Raw genomic sequence first — 22,269 nt, 5'->3', positions numbered from 1 at the left:
CTGAGCCGAAGAGAAAACATTTATCGTATCCTACAGTTTTTATCCAATGAGGAGAGAGAACGGCATGCAGGGCTGTGTGTGCAGCCAAGGAACGCCGTGAATGTGGCGACGTAGGGACGAGGACTGTTATGGTGCGTTCAAGGAAACTCGTATTTTTCTGACCGTGAAGTGGTACCAGTTCGATCTGGTACGAGTTCACGGGTCAGAAGTTACGAGTGGCCGTTATAGTGACTTTCACCGGTAAAACAGGTCGGAGAAACACGAGTGGGTTGCCTGAAACGCTACAAAGTCGTAAGTTGTGACTTGAAGCTGTAATTTACGATTTCAAAAGCCTGCCTGGAACGCAGCATTAGCGAAAACGACCGGACCACTTACTTCTGCTTTAAATGAATTCATTACAACGTGATCACAGCATGCAGTACGATTTCAGAGTATCCAGAAAACAACACAAGCAATGTCACAATAGAGCTGTAGTCATTAAATTACCTTATTTAGAGAAGACTCACAGAAAAAACACTGTCATTAAGTGTTCATTAAGGCAAACACGCTAAATGGATTTCACGCAGTTTTGCCCGTTTGAGAGACGCAATCTTTGGTGTGCCCGGTTAGTAGATCAGCTTTGTGCGTGCTGTCAAGTTTGCACACGTTTTTATACACGCAATCCTTTAGTAGATCCGGCCCCAAGTCTTTAGTTTTGGGAAACATCCACTGGATAAATCCGACAGATGAAGCCTCATTTGAGAATAACCTGAACTTTAGAATAATGTTTTTGCACAGAAGGATTTTGTACCTGTTATATCAAGAGCCAGTATGAACATAACACACGAGAAACTATACTTACATTGAAGGACTTGAGAAACAAGTGGCAATCCCTGCAAGGACAAAGGAAAGAAAGAAACATGAGTAATGAAAATTAATGGTCATCCAACTATATCATGTGTATCATTTCAGTTGTGGAACACACTCATAGTTGGTTATTGACAGTACTGTATCAGTAGATTTACTGATGTCTAATACATGAGAAAATCCAGTCATTACCTTTGACAGTTTAAGAGACTCCTGGATATTGTACCATGCGAGGTCATTGGTCTTGGAGTCCAGGAGTTTGTCCTCGTGGAACAGACAGTCCACTGTGAGGTGGACGTTTGCTTTGTTCACCAGCCTCTTGCTGTCAGCTACAACATGCTTAGGACTAATGGTGTGATGCATCACCACCAGAATCACCGGTTTACCCACTGTAGCCGCTGAGAGAACACAACAAATCAGTCAGAGACAAGAAAATATGAATGCATACTGTATGTCTGGTTCTTTATTTCACTTGCTGTTATCTATTCATGTCAGAATTATATCATATCATCCACTTTTAGCCAGAATAACAGTGTTACTTAAAAGGCTGAATAGATTCTCTTTTCAAAGACTGAGAATGTGTAGCACTGGGGGTCTGCACAAAAACAAGTCAGTAAGACTTGTTTATTGTATTTCAACAACAAAATAAGAAACTTAAATCACTGATTAGTCCGTATACATTTGACCAGCCTGTGTGGGACTGGACAACCATTACCTGGTCTATCCAGGGCCTCGCCAACATCCGTTCCCACTCGTGAGGCGACAGGACAGAAAACCACACAGTAGTCACACTCATCTACAGTATACACCTCATTGTGGCCAGCTCTTCTTAACTTGTTAACATAGCTCTGATGAGCGTCATTAGTTTTTCCAGCCACATCCACGTAGAATTTCCTCCAGTGGGCTGGAGACAAATGAAGAAAGATATTTCAGTGCTTAATGATCTGTAACATAACTGTGTATAACTGTGCTGCCTTTACGAGGTTAAATAGATCTCATATACCATATAGTCAAAACACTTTTTGTACTACTTCCTGGGGTATCGGGTATTGATAAAAAAGCACTATATAAATGTAAGCCATTATTATTATCGTTAAGATTTACATTCACTTTCTGTTACGGCCTCCATTAACACTATTATCTATTCAGCAGCTAGTTGCTAACTTAACCGACCTGTTTGGCACCATTAAGTTCACAGTGCTGGTCCAGTCCAGTTCATGATTCACACTAGCAGCCCATTTCACAAACAAGTACCCAGTACAAAGATATTTGCCTAAGCAGCTTTAAATAATGAACAAATGTAGTTTACTATTGCTCTATAATTACTGTAGGAGTTGATAATTGCAGTACAACAAAATGCTTTCCTTACCTTGCCTCTGTTCCCCAGACACAGCTCCATACATATCACTGAAAAAAAGAGATGAACCTTTAGTCAACACCATTTAACAAAACTGAATAAAGCTCAACCAGGTCACAAGATCACAGTCTCAGTTGCTCTTCACTCGCATTTATTTGCCTAGAAACACTTTGAAATACAGTACCTGACAAGTGCATAATCTCCTCTCCGATGCATGGTTATAGATTCAGCCGTTCACAGCCTCACTGGTCACACTTACTATCTGTAACATTTAAAACAGCTTACTTAGGAAATACACTGACAATTTTCTGCTCTCTTATATGTCAGCTCCACGACCGGTTGGCTCATAAGTAATGAGAGCTGTGTCGCTGCAGTTACTTTCATTTGTGCTGTTGAAGTAACCACTGAACAAAAATGAAAGATGAAATGTGCTTTTGTGTCACGTTTTCATAAGCTTCACACATACACACACACACACACACACACACACACACACACACACACACACACACACACACACACACACACACATAGAGAGAGAGAGACAGGTGGAAGGAAGGAGATTAAATCAAAATTTAACTTAAAGTGATACGCCAACATTTTTTTTTCATGTCTTGCCTCACTCCCGAGTCCATGACCAGATAGACACCATCCTTTCGACTGTGCGTGCAGTAACAAGGGAGGCCGTATCGCCCGTAATTAGCTTAGCTCAAACGCTGGAAGTGTATAGGTAGTGTTAGCCTGCCTCCTACCCGAGCCCAAATCAGCAGTCAGAAGCTGATTTAATTTTAGCTCTAAACTCTGTAAATATATCACTTTATCAACATTTCAAACATTTTTAGGCGAGAAAGTAGCTGTTTAGATCAGCAGTGTGTCGTTAATTTGTCTAAATACCAGAATTCGGCGCTACTCAAGCTAGCCGTTGTGACCGACGCACTTCCGGTTACTTTCACAAAATAAAACACCCGTTGCCCTTTACATACAGAAGTGCTTTTACTTTGAAATAGGAAGCTAACCTACCCTCGATGTAGCTAGCTTGAACCAAAATAAACGTTTTGACCGATCTTGTCCCGTTACCGGCATTTGACCGCTCAAGATGCCTTACCGGAGAGTTTTGTCAGCTCTGAGACGAAGATTGGTCCGTTTAGAGTTGCTGAAGAGTGTCTCTGATGACTTTAGGTGGAGGCAGGCTAACACTACCTATACACTTCCAGAGTTTGAGCTAAGCTAATTACGGGCGATACGGGCTCTCCCTCGTTACTGCACGCACAGTCGAAAGGATGGTGTCTATCTGCTTGTCATGGAATCTGGAGTGAGGCAAGACACGAAAAAAAAAATGTTGGCGTATCCCTTTAAGTACTGTCCACATGATCTTTTCAGTGTAAGGCCTGTATCTGCAGGTTTGCTCCTCCTCCAGGTTAATATGTGACCAAAATCTTTATTCCAAAAACATCTAAATCAGCCCTCACTATACTACATTAACAGATATAAGAAGAAGGCACATAGCACATGTATTTTGATCCACTGAGACTAATGTAATGTCATCATGTGACTCTGATTCCTTTTGATTTAGTCATGACAGTGACAGCTGTCAGCGTATTTTCATAAAAATTTTACAACTAGAACCACAAAGATAATCAAAATGATGAAAAGCACCAAAAGTAAGGCTTCCCGTTCCCGTCACTGAAAAAAAAAAGAAAAAGAAAAACAGAGCAATGAATCATCTGGTATCATTTACAAGTTGAACAATTCTAAAATCCTAAAACTACTACTCTTAGCTTATCCTATTAGAATCATAATTATCCCATAATGCAAATGAAATTCAAGAAAAGTCAAGGTTATTTTACAACCTGGATTTTATTTTCATAGTTTTGACCATTAGACATGTAATTTTCATTAAATTAATTCATTACAGCATGCAGTACAATTTCAGACTATCCAGAAAGCAACACAAGCAATCCACAATAAAAGAGCTGTAGTCATTACTTTATTTAGAAATGAATCATCCAAAACACTGTTGCAGTTTTGACACAGATTCTAACTTCAAACCACCGTGGAGACACGTAAGATAGTACTGTAGTTACACACCTTTGTATTCATTGGATTTGGTCTTCCATAGCTTACATTAACTGTGTAACCATAGCCAGCACAAGCTGAGCAACTACAAAAAAGGCTATTTTTTATGTGCTACACACATGGTCATATTTGTATTGTTTTAATATAAAGTTGCTTAAGAGCTGCCCTTCTTCCATCATTTCCTTCTGAACATGCTTCAGATACTGTATAATATATGTGATAATTTCCTCAACCTTCATAACTAAAGTGCAGAAACAGCAATAATAAGCAAGCTTTTACACACATGGCATAGCACATTTATTTTGACAATTATATAATAAGTTATCGTGATGGTGTGATACTGATCCCTTTTAATTTACAAAGTCATGCAGCAAACCGTTTTACAACAAGAACGATTATCACTGTTGCTATCACCGTGATCCCAACAACTCCAGCTAAGACGATCCACTGTTTCCTCTCCACCACTAAAATGAAGGAAAACAGAGCAATGAGTCATCTTTTAATATTTACTATTTGATATAAACAATCCAGTCAAATCAAAATCACAACAACACATCACATGACAGTGGCAACATGAACACACATGTTCACAGAGCAGACAGGCACAATAATAAGTAAACAAAAAGTTGTTTAAAAAGTTAAAAATTAAGAAAATTATTTTGAAAAGTCTTGTTCCTGGCCCACAACTATATTTGGAGATGCCAAATGAACCAAACCAAGCTCTTCTGTTGAATGTGAAGATGGATTCAATCAAGCATTTGGAGAATGCAACAAGAATTGATTGATAAACTTGAAGGTTTTCAATTTTACACCATTCCCAAAATGACTTTGCTTGGACTCTATATCACCATAATCTTAATCCCATCATGCAAATGAAGGAAAAAAAGAACATTCGATCTTGGTTTGATATCAGATATCAAAATAAATTGATAAAATACATTTATTAGTTCCTTAAACCTGATCACTGGGTACAATTTCACTGTATCCACTGTGGAAAGCAACATAAGCACAACTCAATGTATCTTATTTAGAGGTGAATCAAATGTGACCACACCCAAAAACTGCTGTAGTTTGTATGGGGCAGAAATTTAAAATAGCTCTTTGAACTATAGTGGAGATGCATTGCATGGTCATTTGTTTTCACCCCAAATGAATGTCACATTTGAAACTTGTCTTACATCTCATCAGGAGTCAAATGTTAACTTATCCAATACGACTGATAACCACAGCTATGAAAACAAACATTACGGAGCTTCACGATTCAGACTGCACTCTGCTATGCTTTCTTTACTGCTTGTATACTTAACAGCAAAATTGGCTTTTAACTACAAAGTTCTGGTGATGTGCTATCTACAGTTTGGCTTCAAACTACAGGCTGCAACTGCATCTCATCACCAGAAAACAAAGAGGGAGTTCGGTTCCATTAAGTCTTTCGTTTTGGGAAACACCCACTGGAAAAATCAGACAGATGAACCCTCATTTGAGAATCATCTGAACTCTGGAATAATGTTTTTGCACAGCAGGATTTTGTTATGTTAGATCAAAAGCCAGTATGAACTTAACCAGAAACTATACTTACATTGACGGACTTGAGAAACAAGCGACAATCGCTGCAAGGTCAAAGGAAAGAAAAGAACATGAGTAATGAAAATTAGTGGTCATCCAACTGATACTAATAAATGAGTAAATCCAGTCATTACCTGTGGCAATCCAAGATACTTCTGGATATTGTACCATGCGAGGTCATTGGTGTTAGAGTCCAGGAGTCTGCCCTCGTAGAACAAACAGTCCACTGTGAGGTGGACGTTTGCTTTGTTCACCAGCCTCTTGCTGTCAGCTACAACATGGTTAGGATTAAAGGTGTGATGCATCACCACCAGAATCACCGGTTTACCCACTGTAGCTGCTGAGAGAACACAACAAATCAGTCAGAGACAAGAAAATATTAATGCATACTGTATGTCTGGTTCTTTATTTCACTTGCTGTTATCTATTCATGTCAGAATTATATCATATCAACCACTTTTAGCCAGAATAACAGTGTTACTTAAAAGGCTGAATAGATTCTCTTTTCAAAGACTGAGAATGTGTGGCACTAGGGGTCTGCACAGAAACAAGTCAGTAAGACCTGTATATTGTATTTTAACAACAAAATAAGAAACTTTAATCACTGATTAGTCTGTATACATTTGACCAGCCTGTGTAGAAGTGGATGACCATTACCATCTCTATCCAGGGCCTCGTTGACGTCCGTTCCCACTCGTGAGGCGACAGGACAGAAAACCACGCAGTAGTCACACTCATCTACAGTATACACCTCATTGTGGCCAGCTCCTCTTAACTTGTCAACATAGCTCTGATGAGCGTCATTAGTATTTCCAGCCACATCCACATAGAAGTTCCTCCAGTGGGCTGGAGACAAATGAAGAAAGATATTTTAGTGCTTAATGATCTGTAATATATCTGTGTATAAACGTGCTACCATAACCAGGTTAAGTAAATCTCATACATGTAATCAAAACACTTTGTAGCAGCAGCAGACTAAATATGGGATCCAACAGTGAACCAAGGAATGTTGGACCCCGCCCCATAACAAGTCCAAGATTTACTTTCACTTTCTGTTAAGGCCTCCATTGACTCTTGGCTGATTAATATTAGCAGCTAGTTGCTAACCTAACCGACTGTTTGGCACCTTCAGGTTCACAGTGCATTCTTACCAAAAGCAGATGTCTGTAGTTGGGAACAGTCTGCTGATCCAGTTAATGATTCATTATACACTAGCAGCCTATTTTACAAACAAGTAACCAGAATATAGATATTTGCCTGAGCAGCTTTAAATAATCACTAAATATCGTTTACTATTGAACTATAGTTACTGTAGGAGTTGATAATTGCAGTCAGTACAGTACAATGGTTTCCTCACCTGACATCTGTTCCTCAGACATATCACTGAAAAAAAGAGATGAACCTTTAGTCAATACCATTTAACAAACGGAAAAAAGCTCAGTTAGTTCAGAAGATCAAAGTCTCAGCTGCTCTTCACTCGCATTTATTTGCCTACAAACAGTTTAAAATACCTGACAAGTGCATAATCTCCTCTCCGATGCATGGTTAGAGATTCAGCAGTTCACAGCCTCACCGGTCACACTCACTAGCTATAACATTCAAAACAGCTTACTTACGGAAAAGACTGATAATTTGCTTTGTCTTGCATATCAGTCCTACGACTGCTTGGTTCAGAAGTAATGAGAGTTGTGTCGCAGCAGTTACTTTCACTTTTGTTTTCCCTCCCTATGTGCTGTTGAGCTGACCACAGAACAGGAAGTGTGGAGATGAGATGTGCTTCTGTGTCACGTTTTCACACACACACACACACACACATACACACAAATATGGAAGGAAGGAGGTTGAAATGTGTGCAGCACTTCAGTGTGCTGTTAGATTACAGAAATAACCTACTGTGTTATAGCTCCCCCACATGGAGGGTGTAGGTAGTCTAAGTACAAGGGGAGAACAGGTGTTCACACCAGTTAAAGTGGAAACAAAGTGGGCGTACAGTACGTTACAAAAATTGCAAAAATGTTTGCTTTTTTGCTGTCTCTGTAATCCTTCTTCCGTTTTTTTAAAGTTTATTAATTATTTGGTCTGGCGCTGGATTGAACCCAGCCTCGGGCATCTCTTCCCCAAGTTCAAAGATAAGAATTACTTTAGCTTTTCTTGTAAATAAGGCCAAATATGGCCAAAATTGCCACTAAACATTTAATTTATTTAGTTTAATATGTTTATTTGTATCAGGAATAATGTACAAAATAAAGATGCTTTGTACCGAATTTAGCTTACTAGCTACTTTCCATCCGTAATTTCTTTAGCAGACACGTCAAATAATTTTTCTCCAGGTTGTCCGTCGCACCTCCTTCCTGCTCGTCTTCACAGCCAAGAATATGACACCCCACTGATGATGCCACGGTTTGCACGGAAGAACCAACTATTTTTTTGGTTCCTTTGAGAACCGACTTTCCAGGTTTTGTTATTTTTCAGCAGTCGGCCTGTTCAAAGTTGAATTTGGGTACCAGAACCGGCACGGAGCCCCAACGGTGTGAAACCGCTGTGTGGAAAGACTAGACAAGAACCAGGAACAAACAAACTCCCAGAGAGACACTGCACAGAGACAAAGTAGTGACCATCTGGTGTGCACTGAACTGTGAACTTGGATAATTTTGATCAGAACAGTCATTTTTACTGTATGTTTGACTTCTATCCCAGCCCCCTGGTGCAGTCAAACCTCCCCATCCAGGCAGGCTGCTGCCACGAGGACCCGCCCCCCTGGTCCCAGTGCTGCTGACTGCTGCTGCCTTCAGGGTCAGCTCCTAAGCTTGTACAACAAAGTGACGACGAGTGAAATACAGAAAAAGAAAGAGATAACTTTTTCTGATGGCTGTTGAAGAAAATGTGTTTGGCTTTTTGGTGTTCGATTTAGATGTTTGACCGTCGCCTGATGAACTATAGTCCAACAACTGGCAGTAACATTTTCAATGATGTGATCACAAGTGGTCAGGTTCAAGTTTATCAGTCCACACCTACCTTTAAAATGCATCTTAACATTTTTCTCTAGGGACAACACCTGATCAGATCTGGTTTTATATGTTAATAAACAGGAATGCATTGTAGCGAATCCAGCAGGTGGACCTGTTGCCAATGTGATCGGACCTCTAATCCATCCTCTATTATTGAGTATGTTCATGTGTCTAAGGACTGAAAACCTATGATCAAATCATCCAAGAGGACGATGTCAATGCCCCATCTGAACTGGGCCTATCAAAGCTGATCTCCAATTCATTCATCTGCTGAAGGGATGGAAATTTCACCTTAATCCTCAATGAAAAGACGAATGAAATTTGAGACATCACTACTACTACAACTAGGATTTTTCAGTCCAGTGGGAGACTGATCCAACAGGTAAAGATAAAGATATCATTGTTGGTTGAGAAAATTGCAGCTCAAATCAGTTCACTTCCATTTTGGGCAGCTTTGGTGCCAGGTTTTATTAAGAAACTGCTATAACAGGGCACTTTGTTGTTTGCCACTCAGGGTCAGGGGTTTATGGATATCGCACAATACAATACAAGTCAAGTCAAGAGCTGCTGCTGCTGCGTGTCGCCATTACCAGCGCCAGGCCTCTGTGTCTGTTTGTAACTCGTAGCCATAACTACAATCCCGTCCCAAGTAACATTAAAAGATATTATTCAAATGGTACTTGGGGTAAAAAATAAAAAAAAAGCCCCTTAAGGCCCCTCCCGCCATAGGGGCCTAGTAGCTATTTTTTTGCTCCTGCCCCCCCAGCTAATTATTCCAGCCATGGTCAAGGGTACAAGGAAAGTTGCATTTTAAGATGATTGTTTATTTGTTACATGGATCCCCATTAGCTGATGTCAAGACAATCAGCTAGTCTTTCTGGGGTCCATAATACAGCGAAGATTAAAATAGAAAGTTGGTTGGTGTCACTAGGGTCACCAGATCACTCATTATTGTTTTTTTTTTCTCGTAGATACCTCCTTTTTCATATCTTTGTATATGTTGCCAAAACTAGTTGATGTTTTCGTTATTTTCAAGATAATTTCACTCTTTTCCACTTTAGAAATCCAAAAACGAACAGAAAATTAATCCAGCCATGGTGAAATGTACATACTGTAGGAATTTACCATTGAAGATGGTTGGGATTACTAGAGTTCAGAGTCATTCATTATCATAATTTCTATCTCTTTAGATATGGTCTATTCATATATTTGCATGCATGCTACCAAAACAGTTGATATTATCTTTATTTTCTAACCTTTGGAAGAAAATTTCAAGCTAATTTCACAATTTTCCACATGAGAAATCCAAAGACGAGCAGAAGCACGGTATTTCCGACAGCCCCTGAAGGCGGCAGCAGATGCGGGTCTTATTTGTTCTCTCCAGCAGGAGGGCGTTCCTCCGAAGAAGACACTAATACACTGTGGTGAATTATGCCGGCGAACTGATTCATATTCAGATGCGGACGGAGCTCCGGTCGCAGCTCAGACCGTGAACGGCCGGTCGGCTCGGGTCGGGCCTCCTTTGATGTCCGCCTTCCTGCTGGTATCACTGCCGGGGGAAAGGCGACCGAGGAGGCCGGAGTCCAAGACATGGAGGCTGGCTGCCCGTCCTTGCAGAGGGAGTGAGCTGTAGGACGGTAGGGCTCTCTCGCATTTCTTCCTCCGTTCAGAAACAATGAAATGCAGCGGACAGGTCAGGCTGGCTGGCTGCGGGGAGTGAAAACGGATCGTTAGCGGCTCCCCGGCTCACCACCACTTGTGCTGCTTTTAGCTGCAGCTCTCCGACGGGTTTCTCTGCCCGTCGTCGTCCAAAGGAAAAAAAAACGTTATGTTGTTTTCTTATCCACACAGAACAATAATGAAGGTGGGTTCAAGACAAGACAAGTCCTTCTTGAAGCCTCCAAGAAAGAGAGGTGTTCACTGGAGCAGCAAAACAAAACAAAATTCACATTGTGTGTAAAACAGTTTTTTTTTTTACATTTTCTCTGCTTCTGTGGAGTTTCTCGACCATTTAACTGGTGGACAGTGGCCTTCAATGTGACACATGGGACACATCCACATGCATCCACATGCAAACACTGTGCATGTGTCAAGCATGATGGAAATACATGAGACACTGATAAACATAACGGTGCTGGAGCCTGAAGAGCCAACAACAGTTAATCAGCAGAACCAGTTTTAGATACTTCAGAGATGGACTGAAGTATTTTACCTTTATAATCAGATTTTTTTCCCCCACATACACAATACAAAGTAATGGATGAATATGTAAACACAAAACCTCTGAGGAAAGCTTCACTCTGCATCTGTAAAGCTGTCCTCACACATGTGGAGGTGTGTTTTTATAATTATCACAATAACGTAGTAGCATGGTATTTTCAGACTGAGATGCTTAAAAATTCTGTGTGTTGTTTACATAGTATTGGCTCACAAGTGCTACTGATGTACAGTAGATCAGCGTAAAATTATGATATCAAAATGTATTGAAATTGATTTAACCAAAATCTTTGGAAAATCAGTATCACTGACCAAAATAAAAACAATGGGAAGAGATGCAGCACCAATAGACTGGATTTCCTCCAATCCTAAACAGATTTACAGGCTTATAAATTAATAAAACATGAAGCTCCCTCCTAATTTAAACCCAAACAGGATGATTAAATGATGGGTCCATTCTCATAGTTTGGATTCTCTGATATTAGCTAACAAACAACTTGGCTGGTAGATGAATAATAAAGTGAAGGATGGGAAAATGGAAATGAAATGAATGATCACAAACATAGCAGTGGGAATAGTCATGAATTATGTGATCAATTGTAAGCAATGCGTCCAAGCTTTTCTTTTTGTTTTGTTTTTACTCCAGGAGCCATTAATACCAGGCCAGTGCCAGCTGATTGTTCAGCTCAGTGGCTCTGTAGAGAAACTATGTTTTAATAATCAGCGGATGTCCACTACACAGCAGGAAACGTATTAGAAAATAAAATAGAAACTAGTATTATCAGTTGAGGTGCAGTATGTAACATTAAATGATGTTTTCTCATGTGTTTTCAGTGGTGAGTTCTTCGGGGTGTCGTCACCCTAGAATGGACCCTGCCCACACTGGAGGGGATATGTCACCTTTGTATGTGCCAAGAAAAAGACGGTCTGTCCAGTCACAACAGAAGAGCGGAGTGCCATGTCCAGGTACAAAAACACTGCACACCTGTAGTAACATTGACCAACTTTGCAGTGTTTAGGTGAAAGTGTTTTTTCTTTATTTTGATTTTGATCAAATTTCAATGTTTCCAACAGTTGTTCAGCGAATCCCAGACCGAGCCTGTGGGTCAGATGCAGTGGGATACTCTAAGGTATTGTAACTGTAATATCCGTCCTGCTGCTTCTGTCTCTGCATCTACAGTATGTGTTATACTTTTTTTTTTTCTACCATCCTGTTGTGTAACAGAAACTCTCAGGAAATGTTTTTAACATGGTCGTCCTTGCCTTAAAACCCACTTTTACAGACTTGCTTTTATGTGATGTCATCCTATGATCTATTTTATCTCACACTTTTACTCAGATGCTCTTTGTTTTACTTTACCATTTCTTTGGTTTGAACTCTTTTATCCCACCTTTTCTTATCTTATTGTATCTCATTTTATTTGTTTTTATCATATATACCCCCCTTTTATTTATTTGTAACTGCATCCTGCATTTTAATTTGAGTTCGCCTGGTCTCCATTTGTTGTTGGGTTCTTGTATTGCCTGTGTTGCTGTATCGCTTGGGCGGTCCACCTCTTATGGCTTCATGGCAATTGTAACTTGTCTCTTCTATATTGTTTTGTGAAGCACTTTGTAAACTTTGGTCTAATTGAACTCAAAAATCTGTTGTGTCTCTGCTCACGGTTGAATCTTCACAGTTCTGTACTTGAATGTTTCAGAATGACGAGTCTCCAGCCCCAGATCCTGTGAAGATGAAAAGAACTTACGGTAGAAAAAGGTGAGAGGCTGATTAAGTTTGTTAACAATTAATTTGCATTTGCATGACTAATTGCATGATGGATGTCTCTTCAGTGTGCGACACAGATGTGCCTCTTGACATTAACACCACTAAATGAATAGAAACTGTTTAAGTAGATGTGATTATAGAAACATTTAAACCTGGCAGCTGCGTATGAAAGTTTCTGCTTCACTTGACATTGATGCTGATGTGAACAGGATGTCTGGTACGGTTCAGGGATGAATATGGAAGCAACATTATGTTTTATACATGTTTCCTCTAATATGACATAAGGGAGATGTGACAGTGACCAACAGTCACACACAAAGTTAGTTACAATAGTACATTTACATGTCCTGACTCCTGATTCTGACTTGTTTAATGCCCACACAGCTGGACACAGGCCAGTCCAGCTGTTTCACCTCAGCTTATGTTCAGTAACTGATGTGAACAATGCATTTTCTTCTGTTTATTCAGTTACATGATGTCACCCTGTATCTCTTCTCATCATCAGATTTGCTTCTGTAAAACTGCAAACAAACCTAAAATTATAACTAGTACTAATGACACGTTCCCACAGCCGGTGATTACTCCAGTGACTGACAGTAAATTACTCTGCTCTCAGAGATTAAATGCTTCATGCATCCCAGAATAAGAGACAACTCTCAGATGTAACTCTCAGAGATATAATGAAATCTGAGCATCAACTTAGACTCATATATTTAGATCCTTATGTTTCATTCTCATTGTAAATAAACGGAGGTGAAATCGGTTCACTGGGGGGAAGCGGAGCTCACAGCTTAATTACATCAAATTAAATTAAAGATAAATAGACAGGAAACCTGACTTGGATCTTGGATCGTACCACTCGGCTCTTGGGCTTTGACTCAAGCTGTCGTTTGTTGTTTTTAGCTTTTATATGCACAACTGTGTTTGTGCCTCAGAGTCTCTGATTATGAAATTAACTTCTGTCTTCATCTGTGCCAAGTTTCATTTAGCGAATGCAAGTGATGAACATGTATCATCTTCATTATTCACAGTCTGGAAACTTTATAGCTACAATGTGTAATTTATTTGGCTGTTAATTAGCAAGAATCATATAGTACTTTCATACATATTTACTTAAGTGTAATTACTTAGAATACAAAGTGAATCTTTCTTGTATGCTTAGAATGAGTTGTTTATATTTACACGTAGGGAGTTGTGGTCTGCAGGAGGCTGCCATATTGCGCCGGTGCGCTGCGTTTTCCATTAAGTTGCCGTGTTACAGAAGAAAAGTGAATGTGAAGTAACCAGAGGCGGTTGTGCTTGTAAATACACCAAATCTGAACCTGCTTAGTGCTCTAGTGATTCTGATTCACTTTAAATGGAGGAACACACACATTGTCAGTCATTTTCACACAGTTCATCTTTAAAGGAGACATATTCTGCCCCCTTTCCGCAAATTAAAATAGTTCCCAGGTGCCTTAAAGACATGTCTGTGACATGCTTTGGTCAAAATACCTCAAGGATCAAACATCACAGCTGTTTTCATCCTCTCCAAGCAGCCCTGTTCAGAACGGCTGGTTTCAGAGCCGGTCCCTTTAAATGCAAATAAACCACTGCTCATAAAAGCACATGGATTTCAATCTAGGGAACCTGCACATTACAGATTTGTTTTGTCAATTCTCACATTTTGGGGGCCGGAAGGCAAGACAAACACCCAAATATATGGCAAGGCAATTTTATTTGTATAGCCCGTTTTTACAAACAGTTTGTCTCAAAGGGCTTTACATGGTATCATAACAACATCCTCTGTCCTTAGACCCTCACATCGACTGAGGAAAAACTCCATGGAAAACCCTTTTAACAGGGAAAAATCTGAGAAACCTCAGGGTGAGCAACAGAGGAGGGATCCCTCACCCAGGACGGACAGACGTGCAATAGATGTTGTTACAGACAAGAAAACAGTTTATAACACAGAATGTGAGAAACATGGAAATGTTAACAACAGCTGAAGGAGGAAGCTTCTGGTAGCCAAGGGAGGCAGGGAGAGCAGGCTGGCTTAATGGGAGGACTGGATGGCAGACTGGTTCATGGGGAGGAAATATATGTTAAAGAGCCTTCAAGAAGTGATATTTCCATAATATGTCCCCTTTAAAACTCTTTTCATGATGATGATGATGAGGAGGAGTGTATACCTGCCACACCAGTTTGAACCCTGACCCTTTCCTGAATAATATTTTAACATCAGGTACGAGGACCTCCAGAGCGTTCCCATAGGAACCGTGGACTACCCGACCACCAGCTGCTCCGTGATTTTGTCGCCAGTCGACCAGGTCAATGGCGTGGACCTCGGCTCCATGGCTCCGCCCACCACCGTGCGGCTGCCTCCTAGACTGGTGGCGAAGGACGCGTGGCCTCAGGGCCCGGACGGGGGCAGGGAGCCGTCGCAGCCTCAGGACCAGAGCTGGAGCTCCGGCCGCGACCGAGGCCCCGACGCCTGGGCCCCGGGGCGGGACCGGCCCCAGGAGCCGGTCTGGAGCTCCGGCAGAGACCGAGCCGGACACTCCGGTCAGGACCAGACGTGGATCGCGGGCAGGGACAGAGCTCACGGCGGACAGGAGCAGGCCTGGATGACGGGCCGGGACCGGGGACCCGAGCAGGGCTGGGCGGCCGGCAGAGACCGAGGCCAGGACCAGGTCTGGAGCTCCGGCAGGGACCCGGGTCGAGAGCGGGCCGCCTCCGGACCGGAGCAGGGCTGGGGGTCCGGACGAAACCAGGACCAGGGATGGAGCAACACGAGCAGAGACAGAGGACACGTGTGGAGACCTGGTACATATTTAAACACTTCTCCTGTTTCATCATAGTCGTCTCTTACAGAGGACTCAGTGTGTGTTAGACTTCGACCTGGACTGTTATTCTGCAAATCTAAAAGATAACGAAGATTAGATTTCATGACAAATTCTATGGATGATTTTGACGACTACATTCTTCTGTATTAGACTGTGATTGGCCGACCACCGCAGCACTTAATACTACAACTTGACCTGAATTAGCAGTTAGCAGTTATCGATCCTGAAGCTTTAATTATGGTTGATTAGTTTTTAAAAGTAAAAGCAGCAGCAGTGAGGCGTCAGCAGACTACTGGTCTTCTCTGACTTTGTGGTTTTTTGTGGATTGATCTTGTTCTTCCTTTGTCACTTCAAAGACTTGAACATGAAGAAGGTCCAGAGAGCGGAGATGGAGCGAAACCCTCCCGTTAATAACTTCCCACAACCACCAGAGGGCAGAGACTCCAGTAAGTCCCCGTCCAGCGTCCATGGATTAATCACAGATGTTTCATCAGTCTGACAACACTTAGATTAAATCCCATCTGTTCAGTATTTATTAAATATTTAGTTAAAAGTGAGGGTTAGGGTTTGGTTGAAAGAAAACTTGATCAAATACAAATTAAAACTTTAGTTGAATATTGAAACTATTCTTTATTATTCACTTTTTTCTTCTTTTTCTCACCCTCACCAGTAAAACTTTCAGTCAGTAGTTTAATAATTTCTTAAATCAGAGTTTAAAAAGTCGTTGTCCCATCTTTCCACAACCACCAGGGGACAAAACAGTAAATCTGCTCCAATTATGAAGCGGAGTGACGCCTCTTTGTGTTCAGCTGCAGCACGAGGCACATCAGTGGTTAGACGGCGCCTCCTGGTGGATCCTCCCACCGGCAGTGTCACTGTTTGATCTGTGGATTGTTTTCAGTTGCAGCTGAGTGATAACAGTTTTATTTCCCCAATGTAAGACACAGTCAGCTGTTTTTCTTTCTTCTGGCAGCTCAGTCAATAAAGAATGAGAAAGCTCAGCTGTTGTCGACGTGGCAGAAAATATTTACACAGGAGGAAAATCATTTCTTGTTTTAATGAGAATAATCAGCACAATCCATTCGCAAGAGTTCAGACAGACAGACAGACGACTAATTAATCCCAATTGGTTTGAACAGTTTTCATACTGACATACACAGACACAAGTACACACAATAAAATAGATGAAGAATAAAAGTGGAATAAATAAAATGCCAACGAATATAGTGGAATCAAGGATCAATAAAATAGATCCTTGTTTGGGGTTACTAATATTGACCAATAAGATATTAAAAATTGTACATGGGTAAAAACGAATAAGATCATTATAAAGAATTTAAGAGACGAATGGCAGAGGGAATAAAAGAAACGGTTCGTCTTACAGACAGGTGAGAACAGAGAAAATTCACGGGCAGCTTGTGACCAGGAGACAAAATGTTGTTTGCTTTCCTCAGAGTTTGTTGGTTGCTTCATAATAGTTTGGATTATTTCATGTCTTGTCTGTATTTCAGGTTCGGATGCAGCCGGTGTCGGTGAGGCCTCGACCACGCAGCCCAGTGAGGATCAGAAACCTCCACCCCTCACCACCAAGAAGGAGCCTCCTACCTACCCCCCAGGTGAGGGCGGCTGATGTAAAACTGTCTGCAAGACTCAGATTGGCTGAGGATCCTTCTGGACAATTAAATAAATAATGTCTTTATCTGTTTGACTCCCCGACAGGAAGTCAAGAGGAGCGCTGGCAGCTCCAGATTGTGGCCAAAGGCCGAGTCACGTGTCCAAAATGTAAGAGTGTGAGCAGGAAGACGGTGGAGGGGCTGAAGAAGCACATGGAGAACTGCCGACTGGTGAGAAGTCCACACTTCAACATGGACTCAGTCTGTTTTAAAGCAGAAAATACTGAATACATGAGTCTTAAAGCTCAGTGGCCTCTTTTAAATCTCTCTAAAGACTCTACTTTTATCGTTTGACCTTCTCTTAATTTGTTTTGTGTGATTATTTTGATGAGGATGGTTGATTTCAAACTTTTAATTCCAATTTTATTTCACTTGGTTTTATTATGTTGTTGTCACTGAATTACAGGCAGTTGCATTTGATATGTTTTATTTCTGTTGTACAGCACCTGGTAACTTGTTTTTGAAAGGCACTATATCAATAAAGTTGTTATTATTATTATTAAACAAACATGTTCTTCACTGGAATCCATCCAAACTATAAAACTCTTCCTGTCTTTTCTGTGCAGCAACCTTTCACCTGTCAACACTGTGGGAAACAGCTGAAGTCCTCAACAGGGATGAAGTATCACATCATGGCCGACCACAGTCATCTGGTAAGACTGTTCATCTAGAATCCCCACAATGCAACACTCACCTTCTTGCTTCACATGTGGAGTTACTTCCTCTGCCTCCCTCACATAGTTTACACTTTAGCATTCGCTTCCAACTATGTCTGATAATGAAATAAATCAGGTTGATGAATAAAGTTTTCATTGAAGTGAAGGTCGTTCTCTGCTCTGATGTGTATTCATGCTGTGTGTCTCTGTCTGCAGCCTTCAGCCGACGATGCCAAGGGCCTGGACGATCGGGCCATCAAAGACAAACTGAGAAAAATCCTGAAGAGACTTGGCAAATTAAAATGCTCTAAAGAGGTGAACTGAACGATCAGACCTGATACATGATACGATGAATGAGGATGCAGCTTTGATGATGTCATATTAAAATGATTTGGGTTTTCTTCTGCTTCAGGGCTGCACTGCTGCTTTCACCAGTATTATGGGCTATGTCTATCACATGAAGAAGTGTGGGAAGGAGGAGTCTGAGCTGGAGAAGATGCTGCTGAACTGCTCTCACTGTGGGAAAACATACAAATCCAAGGCCGGTCTGGAATACCACCTTAAATCAGAGCACGCTCCTGTGAGTCTGACCAAAGAAACTGTTTAATTAGCACTTTAAATACACAATTTAAATCTGTATGACACAGACTTTAAAGGGATAGTTCAACATTAGAGGCAAATGCAGAGACTGCTTGCTGAAAAACTGCCCCCGACGGGAACGCGCATCAGCGGTTTTGCATGAATTTACCTCTAAAACCACTCTGTCTGGTAACGTTGTGTTATTATCTCATAGCGTGGTGAATGTGCAGGTCACAGCTTGTCCACCAGAGCGTTTTGGAGTTGTTGGGTTGTGTATTTGATGAGTTTGATGAGGGAAACCAAGAAATACCATTAGCCTCCGTAGCGTAGCTCTGAACAGCTTGCGGCTCTGCTCCACCATTCTAAAAATAGCTTGCACCGACAATTAAAGGTAACGAACCTACTGCTATGACTATAGGGATTATGGCAATGGGCCAATTTGCCAAAATGTTGAACTATCCCTTTAAACATTGTATCCTTCCCAGACGCCCCAGAAGACGGAGGAGGACGAGGCGCTGAAGGCCCAGCGGGAGGCCAACCCGGAGAGGACGCCTAGCGGCAGAGTGCAGCGAGCGTCGGCACAGGTGGCCAACTTCCACCTGGCTGAAATCGCCAACAACGATTTGCCCAAAGACTGGCCCAAGAGGAAGTTTCAGTCCGACCTGGTGCCCGACGACAAGAAGGCAAGAGGAGGATCAGGTTATGTATTCAGAGTAGAGATGGAGGATAGATGAGGTCAGTTCATGAACCTGCTCTTCTTCTTCTTCTTCGTAGTTGAAGTACGCGCGGCCGGGTCTCCCTGCCTTCAGCCAGGAAGTGCTGAGGAAGTGGAAGAATGAGGTGAAGCTGCAGAGGAAAGTCCAGTGTCCCAACCAGGTACAAAACATAACCTTAACATTTTTTTTTGCTTTTCTTTTCTTATATAATACATTTATAATGTTAAAGCAGAAGTAAGTGATATATTTGTGTTAATATAAGTCTTAAATAGTTATATCTTCCGACAGCAATCACTTACATAGAGTGTTTGGACTGAAACACGGGTCTGTCAGTCACTCTGCTCTGCTCTGAGCCCAGGAGAAAACATTTATCGTATCCTACAGTTTTTATCCAATGAGGAGAGAGAACGGCATGCAGGGCTGTGTGTGCAGCCAAGGAACGCCGTGAATGTGGCGACGTAGGGACGAGGACTGTTATGGTGCGTTCAAGGAAACTCGTATTTTTCCGACCGTGAAGTGGTACCAGTTCGATCTGGTACGAGTTCACGGGTCAGAAGTTACGAGTGGCCGTTATAGTGACTTTCACCGGTAAAACAGGTCGGAAAAACACGAGTGGGTTGCCTGGAACGCTACAAAGTCGTAAGTTGTGACTTGAAGCTGTAATTTACGATTTCAAAAGCCTGCCTGGAACGCAGCATTAGCGAAAACGACCGGACCACTTACTTGTGCTTTAACTTCACCTTGTTGATACTTCTGGTTATTTATCATCTCATTTTTATTCTGTTTTATTGCAAACTAAGCAATGTTTTCCTGTGTGGAGGTGATATTTGTATTTGTTAGATTCTTTTATTTTATTGTTTGAGCTGAATAATCCAGTTGAATGTTCAGGAGTCTGTGATTTTGTTGTGATAACATCATTAACGTCTTCTTGTGTCAGGGCTGTGGCTCCACCTACACCAGCGTGTCTGGGCTCAAGGCTCATCTGGGTCTCTGCACACGGGTCAGTCACCTATTCCTTTTCCCTCTAATAGTGATCCAGTGAATAGTTGTTAAAGATCAGTTTTTAATTAAATTCTCTCTTCATTTCATCTGATTTCAGGGCGAATTTGAGGCGGGAAAATACAGATGTCTGATCTGTAATAAAGAGTTCAACTCTGAGAGTGGAGTCAAGTATCACATCACATCCGTCCACTCACAGGTAACAACATAGTTCACTCTTAGTCCTAGTACGTTTACATGACAGTTGAAAAAAATGAATTATTGCCTGAATCCGACTACAACTGGAAGTGAATTGCATGTAAACGCGTTTGAGTCTGACTAGTCCAAATCTGACTAAAACACCCAGATAAACCTTAATCTGACTGAAGCTGGACAACGCATGTGCGTACGCTTCACAACAGTAGAGACGGCACAAAGTGGAGCAGAGAAGTCGGTCCGAACACGGCCCAAATAAAAAACCTGCCTGATGGCGTCAACCCAGATTAAGTGAAATCCACACAGTGCAACCAGCAAGAAGACGTGTCCATAGAAATACACAAAAATGTATATTTTCAGCCCGGACCGGTGCGTTCAGTCAGGAACTGTAGTTGAGAACTCTTACTTACTTACTAACGTTATTTATGACAAAAAAGTCAACTGGGAACGAGGCATATCGCCACCTAGTGTTGAGGAGGATTATTCGAATTATTCGATTGTTCCTGTTGCATGTAAGAAGTCTGATGAGACGCTCAACTTAGCTGTGCATGTAAACATAATAAGTGTCTTTATAATGATGAAATGCTTCTTTCTTTGGTCTTTGCTCTGACTGTCTCTGTGTGTGAACAGGAATGGTTTGTAACAAATAAAAAAGCCTCCAAGAAGTTCGAGAAGTTCCTCAAAAACCAGCCCAAGGAGTTTGTCCATAACGTGGACAAGCAGATCATAGACCAGTACCACCAACACCACCTCCAGCATCACCACCACCACCATCATCAGCAGCAGCAGCAGCAGCAGCAGCATCATCACCCTCATCACCCACACCACCACCACCACCATCAGCATCATCATCATCATCATCAGCAGCAGCATCATCATCATCAGCAGCTGCAGCACCAGTCGATGCAGCATCCTCTGCAGCCGCTGCACCACCTGCAGCACCAGGCGCAGCTGCTGCACCCGGAGCACCAGCACCTGGACGCTCAGCTCCAGCAGCAGCAGCAGCAGCAGCAGCAGCCGCCGGCGCTCCACTACACCTCCCTGGAGCCTCCTGCTGGACCGCTGTGGGTCGACATGGACCGCAGAGGAGCCATGCCGGAGCTGGAGCAGGAACCGGAGCAGGAACCGGAGCTGGAGCAAGCCCCCATCGAGATGGAGCTGGCCGAGGTCAAACCGGGGGAGGAGAGCAGCAGCTTGGTGGAGGTGAAGAAGAAGAGGGAGAAGGGGGAGAGAGGTGGAGAGAGGGGGAAGGCTGAAGGGAAGAGGAAGGACTGCTTTGAAGGAGGAGGAGGAGGAGGAGGAGGGAGTGGTGGCAGCAGCAGTAGTAGTAGCAGCAGCAGCAGCAGCAGCAGCAACACCGGCAGCTCGTCCAGCGAATCAGAGGTGGAGCAGCAGCAGCAGCAGCAGCAGCAGCAGCAGGAACGGCAGAGACAGATCGACCAGTGGAGCCTGAAACGAGCGGGAAACATGGAGCCACACGGCGAGGCGGGAAAACGACAGAGAAACACTTAAACACAACACTTTAAACGCTTTTACGCTCGTCAGACTCTCTCACAAAGAGGCGGAGAGAGAGAGAGTCCGTCCACTCTTTATCAGATGTGACGTTGAACAGGTGAGAAGGCAGCTGACGACGGAGACGACGACGGGTTCCCATGCGTCTACGTTGTGGCGTAGACGCCGGCTCTCTGTATTACAATGGATGTTGCTGTATAGCCCCGAGAAATGTAGGTATACTGTTTTATCTGTGTGTTTATATGTAACAGATTCTTTTAAATGTGTCTTATTATT

The 22,269-nt window shown here is 42.2% G+C and overlaps 1 protein-coding gene and 1 pseudogene across 2 annotated transcripts in view; one reads left to right on the top strand and one right to left on the bottom strand.

Annotated features, from left to right (window-relative positions):
* The window catches only part of LOC146961280 (uncharacterized), a 16,028-nt pseudogene extending 5,583 nt beyond the window's left edge, over window positions 1-10,445 (bottom strand). Inside the window, exons 1-10 of the transcript XR_015035272.1 lie at window positions 10,342-10,445; window positions 7,471-7,703; window positions 7,203-7,247; window positions 6,503-6,691; window positions 5,980-6,185; window positions 5,859-5,889; window positions 4,682-4,743; window positions 1,562-1,760; window positions 988-1,244; window positions 842-872 (exon numbers count right to left, since the gene is read on the bottom strand). The product of XR_015035272.1 is annotated as an uncharacterized LOC146961280 (transcript). The remainder of the gene's footprint in view (window positions 1-841; window positions 873-987; window positions 1,245-1,561; window positions 1,761-4,681; window positions 4,744-5,858; window positions 5,890-5,979; window positions 6,186-6,502; window positions 6,692-7,202; window positions 7,248-7,470; window positions 7,704-10,341) is intronic.
* znf512 (zinc finger protein 512) lies at window positions 10,014-22,269 on the top strand. Its single transcript, XM_085771636.1, has 16 exons — window positions 10,014-10,490; window positions 11,905-12,036; window positions 12,145-12,200; window positions 12,771-12,829; window positions 15,063-15,643; window positions 16,020-16,109; window positions 17,175-17,279; window positions 17,383-17,507; window positions 17,903-17,989; window positions 18,209-18,307; window positions 18,405-18,572; window positions 19,057-19,254; window positions 19,346-19,447; window positions 20,225-20,287; window positions 20,387-20,485; window positions 21,112-22,269. Exons 2-16 carry the CDS (start codon window positions 11,937-11,939, stop codon window positions 21,991-21,993), a joined length of 2,814 nt encoding a protein of 937 aa, XP_085627762.1. The 5' UTR covers window positions 10,014-10,490; window positions 11,905-11,936; the 3' UTR covers window positions 21,994-22,269.

Source organism: Trachurus japonicus, chromosome 24 (genome assembly GCF_045865225.1).
Source record: "Trachurus japonicus isolate A0001 chromosome 24, Traja_1.0".
Taxonomy (NCBI): domain Eukaryota; kingdom Metazoa; phylum Chordata; class Actinopteri; order Carangiformes; family Carangidae; genus Trachurus; species Trachurus japonicus.
This window is presented reverse-complemented; position numbering and strand designations above follow the sequence as displayed.